The 22,904-nt window shown below is 42.1% G+C and overlaps 1 protein-coding gene and 1 long non-coding RNA gene across 3 annotated transcripts; both read left to right on the top strand.

Moving 5' to 3' along the window:
• Positions 1 to 650: 650 nt before the first annotated feature.
• On the top strand, positions 651 to 6,028 carry LOC109490083. Its single transcript, XR_002143292.2, has 3 exons — positions 651 to 710; positions 926 to 984; positions 4,629 to 6,028. It is a non-coding gene; the product is annotated as an uncharacterized LOC109490083 (long non-coding RNA).
• Positions 6,029 to 14,102: 8,074 nt separating this feature from the next.
• On the top strand, positions 14,103 to 18,638 carry RSRP1 (arginine and serine rich protein 1). 2 transcript variants are annotated; one of them, XM_002913286.4, is made up of 5 exons: positions 14,103 to 14,264; positions 14,464 to 15,053; positions 16,106 to 16,257; positions 17,516 to 17,599; positions 18,186 to 18,638. In XM_002913286.4, the coding sequence occupies exons 2-5, from the start codon at positions 14,525 to 14,527 to the stop codon at positions 18,303 to 18,305; spliced, it is 885 nt and encodes a 294-aa protein (XP_002913332.2). In that variant the 5' UTR covers positions 14,103 to 14,264; positions 14,464 to 14,524; the 3' UTR covers positions 18,306 to 18,638. The 2 variants fall into 2 exon arrangements, 1 of the variants encoding a protein (XP_002913332.2); XR_004621671.1 differs by lacking the exon at positions 18,186 to 18,638 and having other exon boundaries at positions 16,106 to 16,673; positions 17,516 to 17,594.
• Positions 18,639 to 22,904: the final 4,266 nt, after the last annotated feature.

The following is a 22,904-nucleotide window of genomic DNA, read 5'->3' as shown; positions in this document are numbered from 1 at the left end:
TTGAGATTTTCCCTCACTATGGTACCAATTATCTTTTGCTAAAAAGAACCACCAAATAATTACTTTTGGCTGAGGGGATGAGGAAGGGCTTTGTAGGTCAGATTGGGTCTGTTGAAATAAAATGGAGACTAGGCTTAAAAATCCCCCGGGCAGGGGCGCCTGGGTGGCACAGCGGTTAAGCGTCTGCCTTTGGCTCAGGCCGTGATCCTGGCGTTATGGGAACGAGCCCCACATCAGGCTCCTCCGCTATGAGCCTGCCTCTTCCTCTCCCACTCCCCCTGCTTGTGGAATTCCCTCTCTCACTGACTGTCTCTATCTCTGTCAAATAAATAAATAAAATCTTTAAAAAAAAAAAATCCCCCAGGCAGACAAAAACAGGTAAGCCATGTAAGCAAAACCTAGCTTATTTCATGAATGTGAGCAAAATTTAGTTTAGGTTCTGTCCTGTAAATGCCTCTGATAATCATAAACAAAACTTAAATTGTTTTATTAAAATGGTGTAAGATAATGACTTTTTTTATTATTATTATTTTAGAGAGAGGGAGTGCACGCATGCAAGCAATAGGAGGAGCAGAGGGAGAGGGAGAGAGAGAATCCTAAGCAGACTCCGAGCTGAGCACGAGCTGCATGCGGGACTCCATCCCACAACCCTGAGATCATGACCTGAGCCAATATCAAGAGTTGGACACTTAACCAACTGAGCCACCCAGGTGCGCCTAATTTAATCACTTTTAACCAATTCCCTGGCATCATGAAACACCCATTGTAATAATGCATCATTGCGAAGTTATCAGTCTCCTGTTAAAAGCCATCTTGTAATGACACACCTTTGAACTTCTTGCCATTTTTGGTGTGAAGTCTCCCAGCTTGCAAACTGTTCTTTTGTGTGTAATAAACTCAGCATTTTAATTTGATCTGATTTTAGTTTTGACAGTTTTTGGTGTCAGAAATGGGATCTGAAGAAGACCCCTAAAGAGCCCTCAGGTGGGTGAGGAACCAGGTGCCAATACCTAATGAGCCCATTGGGTTCACTGCTTTCTCACTGACTATGGAGTTCCAGGCCAAGTCTCTCCTAGATCAGAGCTCCATTCTCTCTCTGTTTTGAGCTCTCTGACTTTATTGTGTATATTTGTGTTTTGTTCAACCTTCTTGGTTACCCTTCTGTTTGTAAGAGGAGAAAAACCCATGATTACCTGTGTTTCTAGACAGCAGTAAAATTCTCAGGATCTCTATAGATTAACAGCTATTTTAGAGAATCTAAGGCAGAGATTCGTTCCAATTGGTCTAAAACTCTTTACCCACTTCTTTCAAAAACTCTTGCTTCCTATATGTATATCCACTTAACAGCCAGGATCTTGTCCCTTTTTGGAAAAATGGGTGCACCCTACATAGGATAACGTGGAATTTCAGTAGCCACTTTGGGGAAACTGTAAAATAAGACGGTCCACCTTGGGGTACCCCGAAAGAGATGATCCTGAACCTTGGAAAAACAATGGAATGTATTCTTTGATTGGTATAGAGGCCTCCAAAAGACAAAGCAACTCTAAAATAGCCTCTCTAGAGGAATCATTACAACAAGCCAGTGAAAAACTGAAGGCCAAGCCTCTGACGTGAGTGACTTAAGCAACTTCCAACTAGTCCCTCTGCTCCTCTTCATCCTTCTCTACCTGATTATTCCAAACCACTAACCACTTTGATCTTTTGCCCTTTCCCTCCAAACCCCCTAAATATCAGCTGTCCTTTAAGATAAGACCTTCTAGTGAACCAGGGATCCTAGCCTCAGCAGAATTTAAACTCTGGTCTCAAACCAAACTTGAGCTATTATAAATGATTTTCCAGACCCTGAAAAGGACAAAATTAAAATTATAGAAGAACTTAAAATTTTCCTTGGTGACTGTGTACCTAGACTACCTGATGTTTACTGGTTTGTTAACATGATAGTGAGCCCAGAAGACGCTCAAAAATGGCTTCAAGGGGCGCCTGGGTGGCTCAGTCGATTGGGCATCTGACTTTCGCTCAGGTCAAGATCTCAGGGTTCTGGGATCAGCCCCACATCGGGCTCCTTGCTCAGTGGGGAGTCTGCTTCTCCCTCTGCCCCTTCCCCCCACTGTGCTCGCTCGCTCTCGCTCACTTTCTCTCTCAAATAAATAAAATCTTTAAAAAAATTACTCATCAGTTGTGATAATAACACCTGTTGGGCCTACCTTAAAACACACACAGGCATACACACACACACACACACACACACACACACACACACGCCAACAACGCTATCATTTAAGTGCTGACCAGCCTCGTTCCTCATTCTGATCACTGCAGTTGTCTCCCTGCTTCATCTTAGGCCTCCGCTCCCCATCTTTTCTCCACACAGCAGCCAGAGAGTCTTTAAAATACAAATCAGATTCTATGACTTCTGTTCTCCAAATGCTTCAATGTCTTCTCATCTTATAGAACAAAATCCTACAAAAGCCTTCATGCTCAAGGTCCTGGCATTGCTATCACTTCCCCCCTAGCTTGCTCTGCTCTGTCACAGGCCCTGAAACACACCACACTCCTGCCCTCCAGCCTTTGAACTTGGCCTCTCTACTGGGAATGTTCATCCTTCACACCCCCACACCGTGAGCTCCTTCACTCCTTTCAAGTCTGCTCAGATGTTACCTTTTAAGAGAGGCCTTCCCTCACACCCTGTCTTACATAACAGCCTCCCCCACAAGTTGTCTTTTCTCCTTAGCCTTGTTTTAATTCAAAGTAGTTATCACTACCTGACATTATAGTCTTTGTTGATTTGCTTACTGTCTGTCTCTTCCATGAAAATCCAAGTTTCATGAGACCAGACACTTTATCCAATTTATTGCTGTGTCTTAGGCTCACAGTTAACACTCAGTAAATATTGGTTGAATAAGTGAATTAATGCATAAAATACTTTTTTTTTTTAATGAGCAAGTTGAATTGTTAAGTCAGGTGGTTCACAATCTGGGACTCCCAAACTCCTAGACATCTTTGAAGGTAGCAATTTTCTGAAGTTCTGATCAGACATGAGTTAACAACAGGGGCAAAGGTTCTTTCATGAATGTGTCCCCAGAATCTGGGACAATTCCTGGAGTACACTGAGCAATCAATAGATCTATCTGTATTATAGTAAATTGGAATGGAATGGCAACAGGGGAAATAAAGAATCACATTTTCTCCAAAGTCTTTGTGATAGCACCATATTTGAAAGGCAGAGAAATGATGAGAAAGTTTATTTAACAAGGACAGTAACCTCAAAATAAAATTATCTTTACATAAAGTTTTTTATTTTTTTAAAAAGATTTTTTTTATTTATATGAGAGAGAGAGAGGAGGGTGCGGAACAGAGGGAGAAGCAGATCCCCTGCTGAGCAGGGTGCTCAATGCAGGGCTTGCTCCCAGGACCCTGGGGTCATAACCTGAGCTGGAGGCAGATGCCCAACCAGCTGAGCCACCCAGGTACCCCAGTTTACATAATGTCTGTTAATAAGTACTGGTACGGACTGAAATGTGTCCCCCCTTCCCCAATTCACATGTTGAAGCCCTAACCCCAGATGTGGTTATATTTGAAGATAGGGTCTTCAAAGAAGTCACTGAAGTTAAATGAGGTCATATGCGTGGGGACCCAATCCAATAGGACTTGGTGTCCGAGGAAGAGACACCAGGAGCACACATGCACACAGAAAAGGCCATGTGAGTACACAGTGACAAGGTAACTACCTGCAAGCTAGGAACAGGCCTCACCAGAAACTGACCCTGCCAGCACCTTGCTCTTGAACTTCTAGCCTCCAGAACTGTGAAAAAAAAATAAATTTCTGTGTTTAAGCGACCTAGTCTGATATCAATCACCATGAGTGAAGATATTAATCACCTTAGAATGTGAAGGATAATAAGGAAGGTACACACCCTCTCCACTGTGTTTCGGGGTGGCATTAAATTCCTTGTTTTATGTACTATATGAGAAAAAAAATCCATGAAATTAAATTGTATTTAGTTTTAAAGAACAAATAGGTTGGTTCTCTTTCATTCACATAATGCTCATAATTTAAAAGTCCTGGAAAAATAAATTCACAATCAAATTTTTAATCTGTAATTATAGCTATATACGTGAAACCTTGGTAATTTGATAGCTTGTTCATCTTTTGTTTTCATTTTTTAAGGGTTCTGGAACCAAAAAGAACCTTGATCTTTCAGAATTTTCAGTGAAAATAATCCTTTGACCAAGCTAAGTTTCCCCGCAGTAACAAACTACATACAGCCATGTTCAGGGACCAAATTGTGTTTATTCCTTTCTTCAGCAATGGAGTTCCTTTTGACCATTTTTTAAGAATTGTGCAAGAAAACTTCCTGTTCGTCTCCCATATTCTTTTTGGCAAACAAACTGTGACAGTGCAATAGAAAAATACAATCCTGGGATGCATTTGCAATCAATGTGTGGAAGTGTGGCAGCTGCTTAAACACTGCCACGCACTGTCTGTCTGTGTGTCCTGCACTCAAAGGACTCGGCTCAGCCCTTGGACTCCGTGGCAGTAACACAAGCACTACCAGGTTCACAGAATTGTTAATTCTTTGAAGGAAAGTATAAAAATCTTAAGACTCTAATAGCATATTCTCATTTAGATTCCAGGTAGCACACGATTGATGTCTTCAGGAGCAACTGGTCACGGTTACAAAAGTAGAGGCCCCACCAGAACGATTTTATGTGTAATGTATTAAACTTACCAATGCGTTTTAACTTTTTATGTTACAAATTTCATAACATTCTCTCTTTATCAGTGCTAATTTTATGTGATACTACATAGAACCAATTTCTCTAAAAGAATTGATTCAAATAAAAGTATATCTGCCTTTTCTAAAAACAATGTAATATCCAGATGCCTGGGATGTATTTCAAGGTAGGAATCATATTTACTTCAGTTTTTTTTTTTCCTATAACTGGTAAAAGAGGAAATACTGAGAAAATGCTTGTTGACCAACTGAATGCATGGATGCTAAGCATAATTCAGAATTCCAGAAATTTCTAGAGAATACCAGATCCTTAAAGAAGCTACCATTTACTTCTAGTCTCCCCCTTTTCTGAAAATAGTATGGAGATGGAAAGATTCAAAACTAGTCAGTTTCACATCCTTCTTTATTCAGCAACATTATCCTCAAGAGAAATAATAGCACTAAGATAAAATCCTTGTTTATTCTAATTACATTGGACAGAAAAACTGAACGAGGATGTGTTACTCTTTGCTGTTGTCTAAAGTCCTTAACTTTAATAAACTCTAGCATGAACCATTTCCAATTAACATAGAAATAGCAGATTAAAAAATGTCTTTTGTGTATGTAACGTCAACTCAGTATTAACTCCATTCATTGAAAACTGAAAACTTCTAATATGGTAAGAGAAGATCAGATGCTGGAAAATAATACTGACTGGCCTCATTTTAAACTGATAATCACAACCTCAAGTGGCTCTGAGTGATGCCTCACTGTCCTACGTCTAGTCACTGTCACCTGAGATGACTGTATTGGACCTTCTTTCTCTTCACACCTCCAGTAACTCCTGCCTCTCTTCAATCTCAGCTGCTTATTTCACTGGGGAAGAAAAAAAATCACAGGAGGACTTCTACAAGTGCTCACCACCAAGCTGTCCTACCTCCACCTGTACTCACACCCTGTCTTCCCACTTGTCCTAGTCCATTTGGCCTGATGTAACAAATTGTTACCACAGACTCAGTGGCATATAACAACAAAGATTTCCTTCTTGTGGTTCTGAAGGCTGGAAGTCCAAGATCGGTGCCATTATGGTTGGGTTCTGGTGAAGACTTTATGGGTTGCAGACTGCTGACTTCTCACTGGGTCTTCACATGGTGGAGTGGGTGAGGGATCTCTCCAGAGTCTCTTTTAGAAGGGCACTAATCCCGGGGCGCCTGGGTGGCACAGCGGTTAAGCGTCTGCCTTTGGCTCAGGGCGTGATCCTGGTGTTATGGGATCGAGGCTCCTCTGCTGTGAGCCTGCTTCTTCCTCTCCCACTCCCCCACTTGTGTTCCCTCTCTCGCTGGCTGTCTCTATCTCTGTCGAATAAATAAATAAAATCTTTAAAAAAAAAAAAAAAAGAAGGGCACTAATCCCAATCACGAGGGCTCCACTCTCATGACCTAATCGCCTCCCAAAGGCCCCACCTCCTAATCCAGTCACGTTGGGGGTCAGATTTCAGCATATGAATGGAGGGGGCAGGAACGTTTAGACCCTAGCACCACCTGCTGTGTTGGGTAAACTGTCTGTGCTCACATGTAAGGCCAGCTCCTCCCCTTGTTCACTAGACCTATCCTCACTCCTACGACATGGAGCCCACAACTGTCCAATGACTCTCCTACATCATCCATTTTCCCCTTTCTTACAAGATTATTTCCATCAGTATACAAATGTGCTATATACAATACAGCCCCTCTTCAAACAAAACCAAAACAAAACAAAGCTTGATCCAACCACCTTCTCTAGCCACCAGCCCAACTCTTTGTTTTTCTTTATACCAAAACTCCTTTAAATTCATACCCACTGTCATTAAAAATTGAGAGAGAGAGAAAATAAGGTGTTGGCAAGGATGTAGAGAAATGGGAACCCTCATACACTGCTGGTGGGGATGTAAGATGGTGCAGCCACTGTGGAAAACAGTCTGACAATCCTACAAAAAGTTAAACATAGCATTATCAAATCATCCAGCAATTCTTCTCTTAGGTATGTACCCAAGAGAACTGAAGACATATGTTCAAAAAAAAAACTTGTACATGGGTGCTCATAGAAGCATTATTCATAATAGCCAAAAAGTAGGAACAACTTAATGTCCATCAACTGATGAACAGATAAACAAAATGTGATATATCCATATGATGGAATATTATTCAGCCATAAAAAGGAATGAAGTATGGATACATGCTGTGACATAACATGCTAACTGACAGAAACCAGACACAAAATACCACAAGTTACATGGTTCCTTTTATATGAGATGTCCATAATAGGCAAATCCATACAAATGGAAAGTAGATTTCCCTTTGGGGAGGAAGGGAATGAGGCATGATTGCCAATGGGTACAGGATTTCTTTTTGGGGTTATGAAAAAGTTCTGGAATTAGTGAATGTCTGGAATTCACAACATTGTAGATATGCTGAAAACCGTAGGATTGTATACTTTAAAGGATGAATGTTCTGGTAAGTACGTTGTATTTCAATTTTTAAAGATTTTATTTATTTATTTGAGGGGGAGTGGCAGAGGCAGAGAGAAGCTCAAGCAGACTCCATAATGAGGGCAGAGCTGGATGCGGGGCTTAATCTCAAGACCCCGAGATCATGACCTGAGCTGAAATCAAGATTTGGACACTTAACTGACTGAGCCACCCAGGAGCCCCAAAACATCATATTTCAATTTTAAGATCATTCTAATTGGTCTAAACCTATCCTGACTCCTGTTTTCCCACTTTTTTCTTGAGCCTACTGGTCTTCTTCCCAATACCCCATAGAAACCATTATTGTCAGTGTCATCTATGCCCTGTTGTTTCCTGTAGTTTTAATTGAAATCTTTTCAGCAGAATGTCAAGGAAAAATAAAGAGTTTAAAATTCCTTTAGTAAATCCTCATAACAGAGGATTCTGGAAGTCGTAAAAAGGAAGCTAAATATGTTCATTAAGGACAATATTTTAATAGTATTCTATAGCGCATAATAAGATGTGAGATTATGCATTTTTGTAGTAAAGCTGTGTTAGGTGTCTGTTTAAGGAGAGCATATATAAAAATTAAAAGCCTTTTGGATTTTATTACCCAAATCCTGCAAGTATTTTCTTCTTTCCAATCCAATTAAGTCAAGCTATTTACCATCTCAGTGTGTCCAGTTAGCTTTGGAAGGGCAGTTCGGTATTTCTGACAAACTTGAGAAGCGGACGTTCACATTTATGGCTGCTTGAGAAGCGGACGTTCACATTTATGGCTCATCCTAAACTGCCCTAGTTCTGCAACTCCAGTTTTATCTTCCCCAAATTCCCCACCACAAACTCTTTGCTCTAGCCAAGTTCACTTATTTTCTGTGCCCGAATAATAAAATGGGCATTTCCATTTCCAAGATTTTGCTAAGACCTTTGTCCTTCTCTAGAATGTTCCCTTCCTTTCCCTCTGCCTATCCTTCAAGACTTACTTGAGATCCTGTTTCATTTGTTTATTCAGTAAACACTGAGGGTGCACTATATGCAGTGCACTGTCTGGAATGCTGGGGTTCAATAAAAACAAGGCTGTCCTTATGTAATTTATTTTCTAGTAGGAAAATGATACAAAATGAATTAAAACGGATTATTACAATGGTGATAAATGCTAATAATGTGAGGCACAGGAAAATAAGATAACCTATAATGGGGGAAATGAACTGGTCTGGGGCATCAGAAAGGCTTTCTCTCATATATTGTTGTTACAACCTCTTTGGAAATAATACGGCAATATTTTCAATCACATAGACCCCCTTTCTTTTTTTAAAGATTTTATTTCTGTATTTGTCAGAGAGAGAGAGAGAGTACAAGCAGGGGGAGTGGCCCACAGAGGGAGAAGCGGGCTCCTAGTTGAGCAAGGAGCCTGATGTGGGACTCAATCCCAGGACCCTGGGATCATGACCTGAGCTGAAGGCAGAAGCATAACCGACTGAGCCACCCAGGCATCCCAATCATGTAGACCCTTTAACCCAGAAATTCATTCTTTTTCCTTATTCAAGTATAATTAATATATATGCAAGCATTACACTAGTTTTAGGTGTACAATAGAATGATCCAACAATTCTATGCATTTCTCAGTGCCAGCAATTCCACTTTTGAGAATTTATGATTTAACAGTAAAAGTACCACTACTTACAGTGGCATGCAACTGGGACACCTGGGTGGCTCAGTTGGTGATGTGTCCGGCTCCACTCTTGATTTTGACCTAGCTCATGATCTCAGGGTCGTGAGATAGAGCCCAGCGTTAGGCTCCACACTCAGCAGGGAGCTGGCTTGAGATTCTCTCTCTCCCTCTCCCTTTGCCCCTCCCCTTCTCTGCTCACTCTCTCTATAATAAATAAATAAATCTTAAAAAAAAAAAAAGTAGCATGTGACTTTTGTTCCTGGCAAAGTTGCAAGTCTTATAAGGTTTAAAATCCCACACAGCCAAGCTGCCCACGAGGTCCTCTCCAAGCCAGTCTTGTGGATGGAGGAAAGTAAATGAAGGTAATCTAATGTGCCATAAAGTACTATTCATGTAGGTGCACTGATCATGAGATGCATGGAACATTCTAGAGAAATCAGATTTAGGTCCAATTGCGTAATACAGTGGATCCAGCAGAAGAGATTGCTATAAGATCCTGACGGATGTCTCCCAGTAAAAACTTACCCATTAATGTGCTTTGACAAAATGGTTGCTGAAAATGGGGACAATGGTCGGGGTGACTACTCAAGGCACATTTGTTTTATTGGCCAGATTAGTTGATATGTGTCAACCTTTGCCTCTGGAAGGCAACTTACTATATATGATCCTGTCCAGCTGGTAAAACGTCATGGCTTCACTGCACTGTACATTGAAGCAAAGGCCATCCGTTGTTAGGCTGAAGACAGAATAGTGCATCTTTACACAGGGCCAGACAAGTGCCCAGTCTCCTGAGACTGTACCTGAGATTGTTTGGTTGTTGAGCCCAGGCAGCAAAAATGAAGCATGGTCAAGTGAAGGCTGTGAAAGGACTTGAGGGAGCCGGCATGCGGCAGACTGCGTGTTATCTAACCTTTGAACGGGAAGTCTTTTACAGCATCAATAGCGTAGCCTTGTGCGATACCTCTCCTGTTTCCATTCTGGGCCAGTTGACATTCTCTAGTTATTTTGCCTCCCACGACTGTGCCATTATGGGAGTCAAATTCCTTATGAAGGTTGTGTAACATAATCCACATATGGTTAATTATGGTTCCTTCGACATTCAGGTGAGTGTGGCCGAGACAGCTTGTCTGACTGAGTAGCAGGACCCTAGTGAGCAGGGTGTGCACTGATTGCAGAGTTGAGTAATTCTCAAGCAAGACATTTGGGTGGCCACTAGGCAGGGAAACGAATGTCACATTCTTAGGTAGGCAGAAGCACGGATCAGTACTTATACTTGTAATACCACCACCTGTAATACCACCACCAGTACTTGCACCTTTGTGGGTTATCAGGAATGATATTGGCAGATACACATCTGGATCTGTGTGCTGCTCACGTGCTCTCCTGGCTTCTTCAAAACCAAATGACAGTACAGAATCCCTAACACCTCTCTATGGTGGCTGCAGTGGGGACAGAGGAGCAGCTTCCATGGTGATGTTACAGATAACATCCTCATGTGTAAGTCTTCGTGGCAGGAAACAGATGTGTTAAGCTTGATAAATCGAGGGGTGCCTCTTGAACAGCACTGTACGCCTGATATTTCCATGCCAGAGCTACCAACCTGAGAAACGGCTATCAGGGGGAGCAGTAGGAATAACAGTCTTGCGGCGCCTGGGTGGCTCAGTTGGTTATGTGACTGGCTTCGGCTCAGGTCCTGATCCGGGAGTCCCAGGATTGAGTCCTGCATTGGGCTCCTTGCTCGGTGGGGAGTCTGCTTCTCCCTCTCCCTCTTCTGCTCCCACTGCATGTGCTTTCTCTCTGTCAAATGAATAAATAAAATCTTAAAAAAAAAAAAGGAATAACAGCCTAGTTATGCCTATTTGGAGGCAGTGGAGGCATGAGCCCACATGGGTGATGATTGAACCAATGGCAGGAGTTCCTTGGGACATACTGAACACAGGATTGTCACATCAGACTGGAGTTTATTGATCTTTGTGTGACTTGCCTTGAATGTTGCACTGGTTCTATAGCAGCTCTAACAACAGAGATATCGGATGTCAACTCGTGTGTGATATAAGATCAATGAATATGTCTTCTATGTCAGAATCACTCAGAGCTCTTTTTCCTCTTTGTAGCTCACTCCAGATGAGCTCCTTGGTTGAAAGCTCCTCTGATCCTGTCTCTCGGTCTGAAAGAGCTGAGCTTACCCCTGAGCTACCACGTCACGTATGCTGGAGGTAACTCCTCAAATAGTGCTGGGGTATTAATTGCAATCCGCTGCTCCAGGTCGTATCCTGAACATGGCTCTGTTGACCTTGAAACCGTGGATTAGGAACATTCCTAGCATGCAGAGGAGTTCTGCAACTGCTGACATTTGCAGAATCCAACACTGGTTCCAAGGCATAGTTTTTACTGGTGGAAAAACTGGGTACCACATGACTGTCCATGAATAAGCAATAAGGGATAAAAGATTAACTTCTGGTATTTCTAGACTATGGACTATTTTACCACTGATAAATAGACATAATTTAGATCTATATGGTATATCTCAAAGAATACTGTCATAAAAGCAAGTTTTAAATCAAATTTCTTTAGAATGAGTCCATACTCATAAAAATCCACATGCTTGTCTATTTGAAAGAGTTTGGAGAAAGATGACAGGGCACTTGCTAAACTGTTAACATTGGTTACTTCTAATTTATGGGCAAAATAATGGGGACCTCTTTTAGAGGGTTTCATACCTCCAAGGAATGGATTATCAGCTTTTACTTCGTATATCTTCGGATTTCCTCACTTGTTACAAAATTAGCTGTCATTAAAATTAATGAAAAATTTTAATTTTGGGGAAAGGACCACTAAATTATTCTCAACTTACCTGACAGCATCTAATATAATAAACATTCTATGAATTTTTGTGGAAGAAGACAGGAGGAGAGGAGATAAAGGCTAAAATATGTGGTAGAGATAAAAAGCCATTAAACCACTAATGACATGAAGCATTGCAGAACCTCTAAATGAACAGTGAAGGGGAGGAAAAAAGAGAAACTTGATCAGGCTGGCAAAATAAAATGGGAAAAAGTGAAAAAAGCAAAGTAAAATAAATAAGATACTAATGAAAGTGATTAAGATCAACATTGCAGTTACTCCAATCAATGTAAGTGGATTGAATTTACCTATCAAGTGAAAAAAAATCTTTCATATTGTTTAAAGTCAAGGCATCAGCAGGGGTGTGTTCCTTTTGGAGACTAGGGGAGAATCTCCCACACCTTGCTCATTCAGGTGTTGGCAATATTTAATTCCATGAGGTTATGGGACTGAGATCTCCATTACCTTGGTCTGTGTCAGCAAGAAGCAGACCCTAGGTCCTAGAAGCCTCTCAGGCTGTTGGATATAGCCCTCAATGTTTAAGAAGTAGCAAGAGGGAGTGCCATCCTTCTCAGGCTTTCTCGATCTCTCCAGTGATTGGATTGGGCCTACCTCACCCACCCCCACAATTCAAGATAATCTCATCACGAGGTCCTTCATTTTAATCACATCTGCAAAATTCCTTTTGTAAGGTAACACTGCCAGGTTCTGGGAATTAGGGTGTGGACATCTTTGGGAGCCATTAATCCGCCTACCACAGTGAAGGACCTAAACAATTTTAAATCAATGTAGAAAAGCATCACATTCTTGGGTGGGAAGATGTGCTATTGTAAAGATGTCATTTTTGCCTGAATTAGCCTACAAATTCTATGCAAGATGCTTTAATGATAACTGAAACTGGATTTTGAATCAAGTGAGGGGATAGATGCTCAGAGAAGAATGTATTGCTTAGAAAAAAAGAAACACGTTTCTTGCAGACTTTAACTCAGGTAGACTTACACATATTCTACATACAAATATACCAATATCATGCACAAGGGCAAGGAACATACCCATTGTTTCCAATATTCTTACTATTAACATCCAAGATTTTTCTACTCACCTTATTTTAGGCACACATTTGACTGATATTTTGAACCATTTACAGTGACTTCCACCACCCCTTCCTTTTTAACAATCAAAAGCTCCAGACTCCATCATCCTGTATTTCCCCAACACATCCATTTCACGCTTGTCAAATCTGAAACTCATTTTATTTTTCTGTCCACTCATACAGCTTCAGGAGAAATTTCAGGAAAAGTTCCTCGCAGTTGGGCACTGTGTCTTCTCGGTTTACTTGTAATACCACTTAGAATGTTTCTAAAGAAACATTTCTTTCCTTAAGAACGATTTCCATCACGATGCTCCCCTAGAGATATAGATGATACTGTGGACAGTACCAAGGCAGGTTACGGTGGGTGCAGATTCTGTGATAAGGTTTTTATCCCCCCCCCCATTTCTTCGCCTGTTCGTGGATGTGGGCTTAAGATCAACAAGAGAGAATTTGTATCGCCCACTCAAGAAAGTAACTTTACTTAAACCGCCACTCTTGACTTGCAAAGAGCTCATATAATGACTCTATTTACAGATGTGATTAGTTCATTCAATGAAAAGTTGTTTCAGGGCAATTATCATGCTTTATTAAGCACAAGTATGTTGGGAATGTATCCTATTTACAAAGCCCCGGAATAAGTCACCATTGTTTAATCCCCAACACCAAGCACAGAATCCTCGGAACTGACTTCTCAGACGTCATTCTGACCCCCTGGTTACAGGTCAACTTGTGGGTGTCCTGCTTGTCTCCAACTTTCTTAACCTTTACTAGGCAAAACATGGACGTAAGCCACTTTTTCTAAGTAAATACTGCATTGACAGAGATCCTGGGACGTCCGCGGAGGGGCGCTGTCCGCGGAGGGGCGCTGTCCGCGGAGGGGCGCTGTCCGCAGCTCCACGGAGTCCCCATGTGATCGCCCTCTTCCGCCGCCGGTCACTGGTCAGGAAGAAGTGGCCGTGAAGCGTCCAGCGAGGCTCTGCCCGAGTTTGCCACTTCCCAGAGGGTGGAGGCAACGGCCTAGTCTGCATCGGCCCAGCAGACGATCGCGCAGTCGAGACTGGGCCCCACTAAAATCCCTCTTTGCCACCGGCTTCAGCAAAGAAAACAGGCTCACAGTTACCCGGATGCAGCAGCTCCGCCCCCACCCCCCGGGGGACGATGACGCATGCGCGTCCAGGACTTAGCGCACAGGGGGCGGGGCGCGGAAAGAGAGGAGAAAGGGCGGTGGTTGGGCGAGAGGGGAGCCACGCCCACACGCCAACGTTTCTGCGCATGCTCTGCGCGTCGGCTTCTGGTACTTTTCGACGCGTCTGCGGAGTGAGGTCGGCGGAAGAGGTTGTGAGTCTGTTTTTCAAGAGAAGCTTCGAAAATCCTCTCTTCGTCCTCAACTTCGAAAGGAAGGCGTCCTTTGGTCCTTTCTTTTCGTCTTCGGTGTGGCGTTGACGGCCTGTGGTGGTAAGTTTCCTGGTGACGGGGTCGGTCCCAGGTACGTGGGGCGCGGGTGAGGCACAAAGGGGCCGCTGGCAGGGCGAGCCGGCTGGCCTTTGGGGTCGCCACCTCCCGGAGTCGGAGCGGCCCGGTTAGTTTCTTGGCTTGGGGCCCGTCCGCGCGACTCACTTCCGGTAACCCCCCCTCCGCCCCCGGTTGTTTTTAGGCGCCGAGTTTCCGGGCAGGTATCCTCAGAGACGGAGGGAAGCTTGCAGCCTCGGGCCGAGATGTCTCAGTACGTGAACGACCTGTGGCGCGGCTCGCCGCAGGACAAAGAGTCCCCCTCGACGTCTCGGTCGGGCCGGTCCAGCCGCCTGTCCTCGGCGTCCAGGAGCCGCTCGTCTTCCGGGAGGTCTCGGTCCCGCTCCAGCGGCTCGAGCCGGGCGTCGTCGCGGAGTCGGAGCCGGCCCCGGAGGAGAAGCAGGTCCAGGTCCTGGTCCAGGAGGCGCCACCAGAGGAAGTATAGGCGCTACTCGCACTCCTACTCGCGCAGCCGGTCGCGCTCCCGCGGCCGCCGGTACCGGGATAGGGGCTACAGCGCGTCCAGGAGATACCGCCAGTCGCCGTCCCGGCCCCGCTCCCGCAGCCGGTCCCGCTTGCGGGGACGCTCGTATTACCGACGGGCCTCCGCGCTGCCGCGGGGGCGGCGCTTCTATGGCTTCGGCCGCACCGTGTACCCGGAGGAACGCAGGAGTTGGAGGGCTAGGTCCCGGACCAGGTCGCGGAGCCCCTCCCCTTTTCGCTTGAGTGAGAAGGGTGAGTCATCTGCCGCGAATCTTTCCATCGCACCCTCGTACGTGGCTGGCAACAGCACGAGTATGCTGGGGGACCAAAGTTGCCGTGTTGCTTTTGGCGCCTGTAATTTTAGTAGTTTGTTGGGAGCCAAGAGGGAAGGGACACATAAAGTAGATTAAGGGCAATTAAAAGCGCTCTATTTGGTCCCCATTTTGGACGTTCTTTTCCCCTGGGGATTAGAAGTCGACTGTGGTATTAAATAGCTTGCGGTGGAGGAAATCTTTTTCCTAGTGGCTGGCCCTTCTCAGTGGAGCCTTTTTAGGTATTACTAGTGACTTACATTGTTGGTCTTAAGCTTTTGTTGTCTATTGAGTGGGAAGAAGAGTATCAAAACTTTTTTCCTCAGTACCCTGTTACTGAAACAAATGTATTTTGTTCCAGTATTTTATTTACTTCTTTAAGGTTTTATTTATTAGCACGAGCAAGGTGAGGGGCAGAGGGAGAAGCAGACTCCTGCTGATCAGGGAGCCCAATAGGAGGCTCTATTTGGGACCCCGGGATCACGACCTGAGCTGAAGGCAGATGACGGAGCCACACAGGCACCCCAGTTCTAGTATTTTAATACAAATGATTGTTTTAGTGCGGGATAAGATACAGAACAGAAAAAGACACGCAAACTAAAACTTTTAGGAGTTTGGAAATGGATTTAGAAATGTATCTGTATTGGTTCATTCATTGTGACAATTGCGCCATGTGTAAAATCTATTACAAAAGAACTTGATGTTCAGAGACAGATTTGAAGAGAAAGGGAAAACAATTAGGAAATTCAGGCCTTTGGTAAAGAACTGAAAACCAGTTGAGATGAAAGGATGCATGCTTGCTTTTCTCAGCAAAAAATGAGGTAGAGAATTTTTTGTTATTATAGCTGTATTTTACCCACTAAAAATATATATAAATGTCTTTATTGTTAGCCTAAATAAATAAAGCACAAGCTTGTTTTGTGATTTGGCATTCTTTGGGGAAAGTGCTACAGGATTAACAGGATAAACGAATGTCTTGTCTTGTTTTTGTAGATCGAATGGAGCTGTTAGAGATAGCGAAAGCCAATGCAGCAAAAGCTTTAGGAACAGCTAACTTTGACTTGCCGGCTAGTCTCAGAAAAGTTCTTGCATCTAAAGAGACGAACCATGGAACAGCTGTGCCAAACAGTGGTGCAAAGTTTGAGGTAAGTGTTCTAGGTTTATCCAAACAAAATCTTGAGGAAACTGTTAGATCTAATTAGCTATTTTTATTTGATTTATCTTAGAGTGCTTCTTGGAAAGCCTAAATATATTTTGTTAAGATCAAAATAGCAGCTCTAGAAAGGGTCTCTCCCCCATGAAAATGGGAGATACGTGATCTTTATTTTCATGTGACACAGTACTAATTATTTTCATAGTTGTAGGTGGTATTTGGCGATTTCTGTATAGCTTTCGAATTTTTCTCACTAGCCTTTATGGAGTATTTTATCTGTAGCTTTCATTTGCAGCATTATGTTCCCACAAATTTTGTATTCAGCATACAGTATAGTTTATCTGCTTTATTTCTGTCTTATAGAAATCATGAATGTGGTCTCCAGACATTGATGAAGAAAATCTGTTGGTAATTGATACATGGGCAAAAGCATCAGAGGTTTCACTAATTTGAAGTTTACTTTCACACACTGAAAGTTTAGTTTTTTGTTGGTAGATCCATGTGCATGCTAGAATTTGGTATAGGTACCATTTTGATAAGATACTGAGGACAATTTTTTTTTTTAAACATTCTGTAATGGTAGGGCATCTGTGATACAGATGTCCTTTTCATAATATATGCAATATATTCCAGATGTTTTGAGAGATTACAGAAGAAGAGGCCTGCTTCACTTGCAGATAAGTTTATTATAATTCTCCAGAAATGTGCAGGATGTGCATTGGCAAATTGCACTCTGGTCTTAATTATATGAAATAGAAAGTATAAAATTCATAGCCTTCAAGGTTTTAAGGTAGTTATGGGTTTGATAGGTTCATCTAGAGAACATCTTTCCTATCTTAACTGATTCTATCATTCAAACCCAGATGTGGGTTTGCTTAAGTATTTAGTAGTAAATAAGATCTTAGTCGAGTTGTTTTTTCATATGATTAGATTTCCAACTGGCAAATGCCTTAGTTCTTTTGAAACTAGGTTTTTTCTGGTATGACTTTATTTTCAGAGTTAATTGAATTTGCATCAGGGGAATATTATGCTGTTTTATTGGGAAAGAGTGTCTTAAACTGATAATCAGTTTTGTTTTAAGGGGAAAGCTGGAATACTAATGTTGTTTAGGCTGTTAACTATATGATTAGATCCAATTCGATTTGTGTCTCTACAACTAAATTTATTACATACAGTTGGGCTGCATTTTATACAGTACCGTAAACCAAGGGTATGGTTTTTTAAAAGTATTTTTTCTCTTACCTGTTTAGCTGTCGGAAAAACTAGGAGAAGATGGAACTAAAAATCCCAGTGAAAAGCCTTCCCAGCAAAAAAGCATAGTTTTTAGCTCTAATGTAAGTATATCTACGCACTGACTACTTGAAAATTGGACTTGGGGCATAATTCTATTATGTGGGCTTTTATTTTTGTTGGGAGGCTCATTGGTTTTGTGGTGGTAATTAGGGGTCTACTAAGCCACTTCAGATAGAATAAACCATTCATAATTTTTTTGTACCATTCTTTACAAGTGACCGGTATACTGGCTCCTGCTGTATCTGATACATTTTTCCTATCAGTATTTTACTTTTCTTTTGCACATTTCGTTCTGTACTTGTTGAACTATTTAAAAAGCACATTTCAGAAAACCCTGTAATCAGAATATTTTAAAATCAGCCAAGGCTTAAACAAAACTGAAAACACTTTCTGCATATTATCTCGTAATATACTTTGCATATGTCTGATTTTTTCCTAGTAGTTTTTAAAGTACGCTTTACAGTTTGATTGGATCATGTGATAAATGTGGGGTCCATTCTTTGTGTTTGGTTGGTGTCTCAAGTTTTAATCTTTAATGGAATTACTTAGTGTATTTTGTAAAAAGCAAGTATTTTGAGTACAATGTATGTGTTTGCATAGCTAACTTAAGAATTTCTTCTCTTACAGAATTCTGTAGCAAAACCAATGCTTCAGAAATCAGCTAAAGCTACTGCTGAAGAGACCTCTTCAGGATCCCCCAAAATAGATGCGAAAAAAAGTCCATATGGACTGTGGGTACCTGTCTAAAAAAAGAAAACTAATTATAAGGTTGGCTGAAATGCACTTTATTGCAAATGTGTGTTCCTGGCATTATTCCATCTCTGGGAGTCATTTAGTGGTAATTGTTGCAATTACAAACAATGACACAAATATGTAAATCCTTAATATTTAAATATTAACATTTTAGATTTCTTTTATAGATAAGAGATAACACATGGACCAGAGGATTCATACAGGTGGGAGTCTTGTACATATAATTGTAAATGTTTTGTATGATATCAGTTAGTTATGTAAAAGCAAAATTTATAAGAACAGTAATTGATTTGTTTATATTTGTTAATAAATTTCTTGTTTTTAAAATTTGTGTCACTTTGTTATGTATGTATATGTATTACATAATGAGTCTTTCTTTAAAGAAGCATAAAGTGTCTCTTGTTTAAGCCTTGCTAATCTCAAATCCAAATCCATGGACTGACAGCATAGGGTTCACTGACCTTACCTGGAGTTTGTGAGAAATGCTAAAACTCAGTTCTCCACCCCAGAGCTGAATCTTAATATTCCCAGTTGATGTGGGTCTTCATTTTGAGAAGTTAGGCCTAAAATTTGTGGAATTCTGACATAGTTTTGTCCTAGATGAGTTAAACTACAAGTTTTAGGGCAGGAAACTTCAGCCGGAGAGGTGGAAATGGAATGCCTCATTGAGCTCTAAAATCTGTGGTGTTAGCTGCATTTCTTTATTATGCCTTTTTTTTGAAAGTATGTTTTTCTTTCTTACTTGCTTTAGCTCTTTTGCCACCAACTTGGGTAGTCTCTTAAATTTAGGAAATAGTGAAACCAATTTCCAGTAGGCAGGGGTGGTAAGGTAGAGAACAGGATAGGCAGAATATTAGAGACAAAACAAATAACTCAGGAAAAGAAACAGGCAGAAGTCCTGAATTCTTATGTAGAAGGGACAGTAATGAAGGTTCTGAAGTGGGACTTAATTTGCTGTTAACTAAAGCTGTGCTGTCGAGTATTTTACCTGTACTTTCCAATAACACAGCCACTGGCCCCACGTATGATTACTTTTTTTTTTTTAAGATTTTATTTATTTATTCGACAGAGACAGCCAGTGAGAGAGGGAACACAGCAGGGGGAGTGGGAGAGGAAGAAGCAGGCTCCCAGTGGAGGAGCCTGATGTGGGGCTCGATCCATAACGCCAGGATCACCCCCTGAGCCGAAGGCAGACGCTTAACCGCTGTGCCACCCAGGCGCCCCCCACGTATGATTACTTTACATCCAGTTTCTCAGTCCTACTAGCCAGTTCTGAAGTGTTAAGACTAGTGGCTGCGTTATTGGAAAGTACAGATAATAGAACGTTTCTATCCTGAAACATTGTGTGGGAAAGAGCTGCTCTAATAAAATTTGACCTTAAGAAAAATGTAAATGGACAGTGAACAGGGGAAATTCCTGTAAGGGTTACTGCTCTGGGTAAACATGTCCATTTTACATCTAGGTTAACAGTAGTTACCAGGAGGGGGACATGTTCCTAAAGGAGTATGAAAGTTTATGCAGTGGGTTCATTTTTATTCTAAGGAGACCTGAGAACATTGGTAGGCTGGCCTGGTTACAGCCAAATTCAGTAAAACATGAGGATTTGAGTTGTGACTGAAAATGTGGCTAATATGAACACGTTGTTAGCATCTTTAGTTGGTATCCTTAGCAAAGTTGCAGAGGATTTCCTGGTGAGGGAGACTTTGGAAAAGAATTTATGATGTGGCGGGGCGCCTGGGTGGCACAGTGGTTAAGCGTCTGCCTTCGGCTCAGGGCGTGATCCTGGCGTTATGGGATTGAGCCCCACATCAGGCTCTTCCGCTATGAGCCTGCTTCTTCCTCTCCCACTCCCCCTGCTTGTGTTCCCTCTCTCGCTGGCTGTCTCTATCTCTGTCGAATAAATAAATAAAATCTTTAAAAAAAAAAAAAAAGAATTTATGATGTGGCAACAATCTTCTTCACCTTTGTCTTGCTGGTAACAGCATTTGCTCTGATGATGACATGTATTCGAATACTGCCCTTAACAGCTAAGTGGCTGGACAAGTCATGTAGCTTCTTCAACCAAACTCCTTCAGTATATAAGAAAGGTCCGGCTAATTGCCACTTCTGATACTTCTGCAGTGATTTTTATCTTCGACATTCTTCACCATTAGCTTCTCCTTCTGTCTGTTAGCACACTTGAGGCTTTGCTATTTCCTCTTTCATTTCTTAAGTCTGTTGGCTCATTTTCTCTTACTATCTAGGGTCCTGAAAAGAGTATGGTTTATATTCCTTTTTTTTTCCATAAGTGCCCTATCAGGTACTAACAGTGTTCTTGTCTAAGTTCACCTTGTCTGTTGGGTCTGGCCGGCTCTGTGGTGTTTACTCTGTCCTGGGCTTTGTAACACAGAAGATAATGTACTGTGTGTGTAAACCCAGACTAGACTGGCTCTCGTTAGGTTAAGTGGGATGCAGTTGCCCAGGTGTGCTACCTGTTACCGTGTGAATGGTGGACAGTATAGCAAGATGGTGCTGATGGTGAGAAATTGTACCAAGATACAGCCACTCTGGAAAACAGTGTGGAGGTCCCCCTAAAAAGTTAAAAATTGAACTACCCTATGACCCAGCCATTGCACTACTGGGTGTTTACCCCAAAGATACAGACGTAGTAAAGAGAAGGGCCATATGCACCCCAATGTTCATAGCTGCATTGTCCACAATAGCCAAATCATGGAAGGAGCCGAGATGCCCTTCAACAGATGACTGGATTAAGAAGCTGTGGTCCATATATACAATGGAATATTACTCAGCTATCAGAAAGAACGAATTCTCAACATTTGCTGCAACATGGACGGCACTGGAGGAGATAATGCTAAGTGAAATAAGTCAAGCAGAGAAAGACAATTATCATATGATTTCTCTCATCTATGGAACATAAGAACTAGGAGGATCGGTAGGGGAAGAAAGGGATAAAGAAAAGGGGGGTAATCAGAAGGGGGAATGAAACATGAGAGACTATGGACTATGAGAAACAAACTGAAGACTTCAGAGGGGAGGGGGTGGGGGAATGGGATAGACTGGTGATGGGTAGTAAGGAGGGCACGTATTGCATGGTGCACTGGGTGTTATACGCAACTAATGAAGCATCGAACTTTACATCGGAATCCGGGGATGTACTGTATGGTGATTAACATAATATAATAAAAAAAACATTAAAAAAAAAAAAAGAATTGTACCAAGAGACTAAATTCAGTGCTTTCTAGTGGAAATGAGGAACCATATTGAAGAAGGTAAAAGAATTAGTGTAACTTTTTTGCCCCAGTAGATCTAAAATGTCATTTCAATATTATAAGAATTAGTGGCATTTTACTTTTTTTGTACTAGGTATTGTGATCAGCGTGTATTTTACACTTAAAGCACACCTCAGTTTGTCCTAGCCACTTTTCAAATCACATATGGTGGGTGGCCACCATTTTGAAAAGCACATCCCTAGATTGGTTCAGGTGTTAAACCCTTTGCTTTTTTCTTTAATAGAAGTGTGAACCAGAGGAACTGTGTCTAACTCACCATAGCATGCTGTCCTTTCATTTTCTTTGCTGAAAACCTCTATTAAGCTTATCTAAAATAAAACTTGGTCTTAACGAGTGCTTTTCACTCTATAGAGTCCTTCCTCAGAATTTCCGTTCACTCAGGGATTTACATGCATTTATTTCCTTTGACCTCTTCATTTCCTACACTGGCTCTTTGTCCTTTGCCCACTGTTGGGATTGTATCCTTGGCCTGCTGCTCTTTCTACAAGCTCTTGGCAACATCCTCCACGCTGCCTTCAACTACTACTGTCTACTAACTGAAAATCAGTTTCCTGAGTTTGTTCCAGTGCCTGCTGCCCAGCTCTTCAAGATGAACCTTTCCTGTACTGAGCTTACTGCAGTGTTCCTTATTTGACCATCCACCCAGTCACCTTCGGAGTGGTCCTCAAATCGGACTGGCATCTTCGCTTTTGGTTGAAGCAGCATTGGCTGTTGGGGAGTGATTTCTCCTCTGGAGAAGTGTTTCCTTTATTCTTTTAAAGATTTTATGATTTAAGAGAGCACAAGCGGGGGGATAGGGAGAAGCAGACTCCCCTGTGAGCGGGGAGCCCCGATGCCGGGCTCGATCCCAGGGCCCCAGGAATCGTAAGCCGAGCCGAGGACAGACCCTTAATCAACTGAACCACCCAGGTGTCCCTATTTTTCCTTTAAATCCAGATAATTAAGATATCTATGAAGCCTATCCTTATTGTTCCCTCTTCTTTTCCCTTAGTACACTGGCATTAAATGTTTTCTTGGAAAATACTGGAGAGCCAAGTAAAACAGGCCGGTTATTAGGTTTTTTGAGAAGACTGGGCAGCAAAGGTGTGTATTTGTCTTCAAATTTTTTTTTTAAGATGTTTTTATTTTGGAGATAGCACTAGTGGGAGAGGGAGAGAATCTTGAGCAGAGAACACAAGCAGAGGGCAACAGGCAGAGGGTTGCTCTTCCCTGAGCAACGAGCCCCACATGGGACTAGATCCCGGGAGCCTGGGATCATGACCTGAGTGGAAGGCAGCTGCTGGTTTTTTTTTTTTTTTTTGTT

This window comes from Ailuropoda melanoleuca, chromosome 2, assembly GCF_002007445.2.
Source record: "Ailuropoda melanoleuca isolate Jingjing chromosome 2, ASM200744v2, whole genome shotgun sequence".
Taxonomy (NCBI): Eukaryota; Metazoa; Chordata; class Mammalia; order Carnivora; family Ursidae; genus Ailuropoda; species Ailuropoda melanoleuca.
This window is presented reverse-complemented; position numbering and strand designations above follow the sequence as displayed.

Excerpts from the sequence above, each read along its gene's own strand:
- RSRP1 (XM_002913286.4), top strand. The coding sequence starts at position 14,525 with ATGTCTCAGTACGTGAACGACCTGTGGCGCGGCTCGCCGCAGGACAAA. Across the intron at positions 16,258-17,515 it reads ACAGTGGTGCAAAGTTTGAG|CTGTCGGAAAAACTAGGAGA; the intron begins GTAAGTGTTCTA and ends TTACCTGTTTAG. Across the intron at positions 17,600-18,185 it reads GCATAGTTTTTAGCTCTAAT|AATTCTGTAGCAAAACCAAT; the intron begins GTAAGTATATCT and ends CTTCTCTTACAG.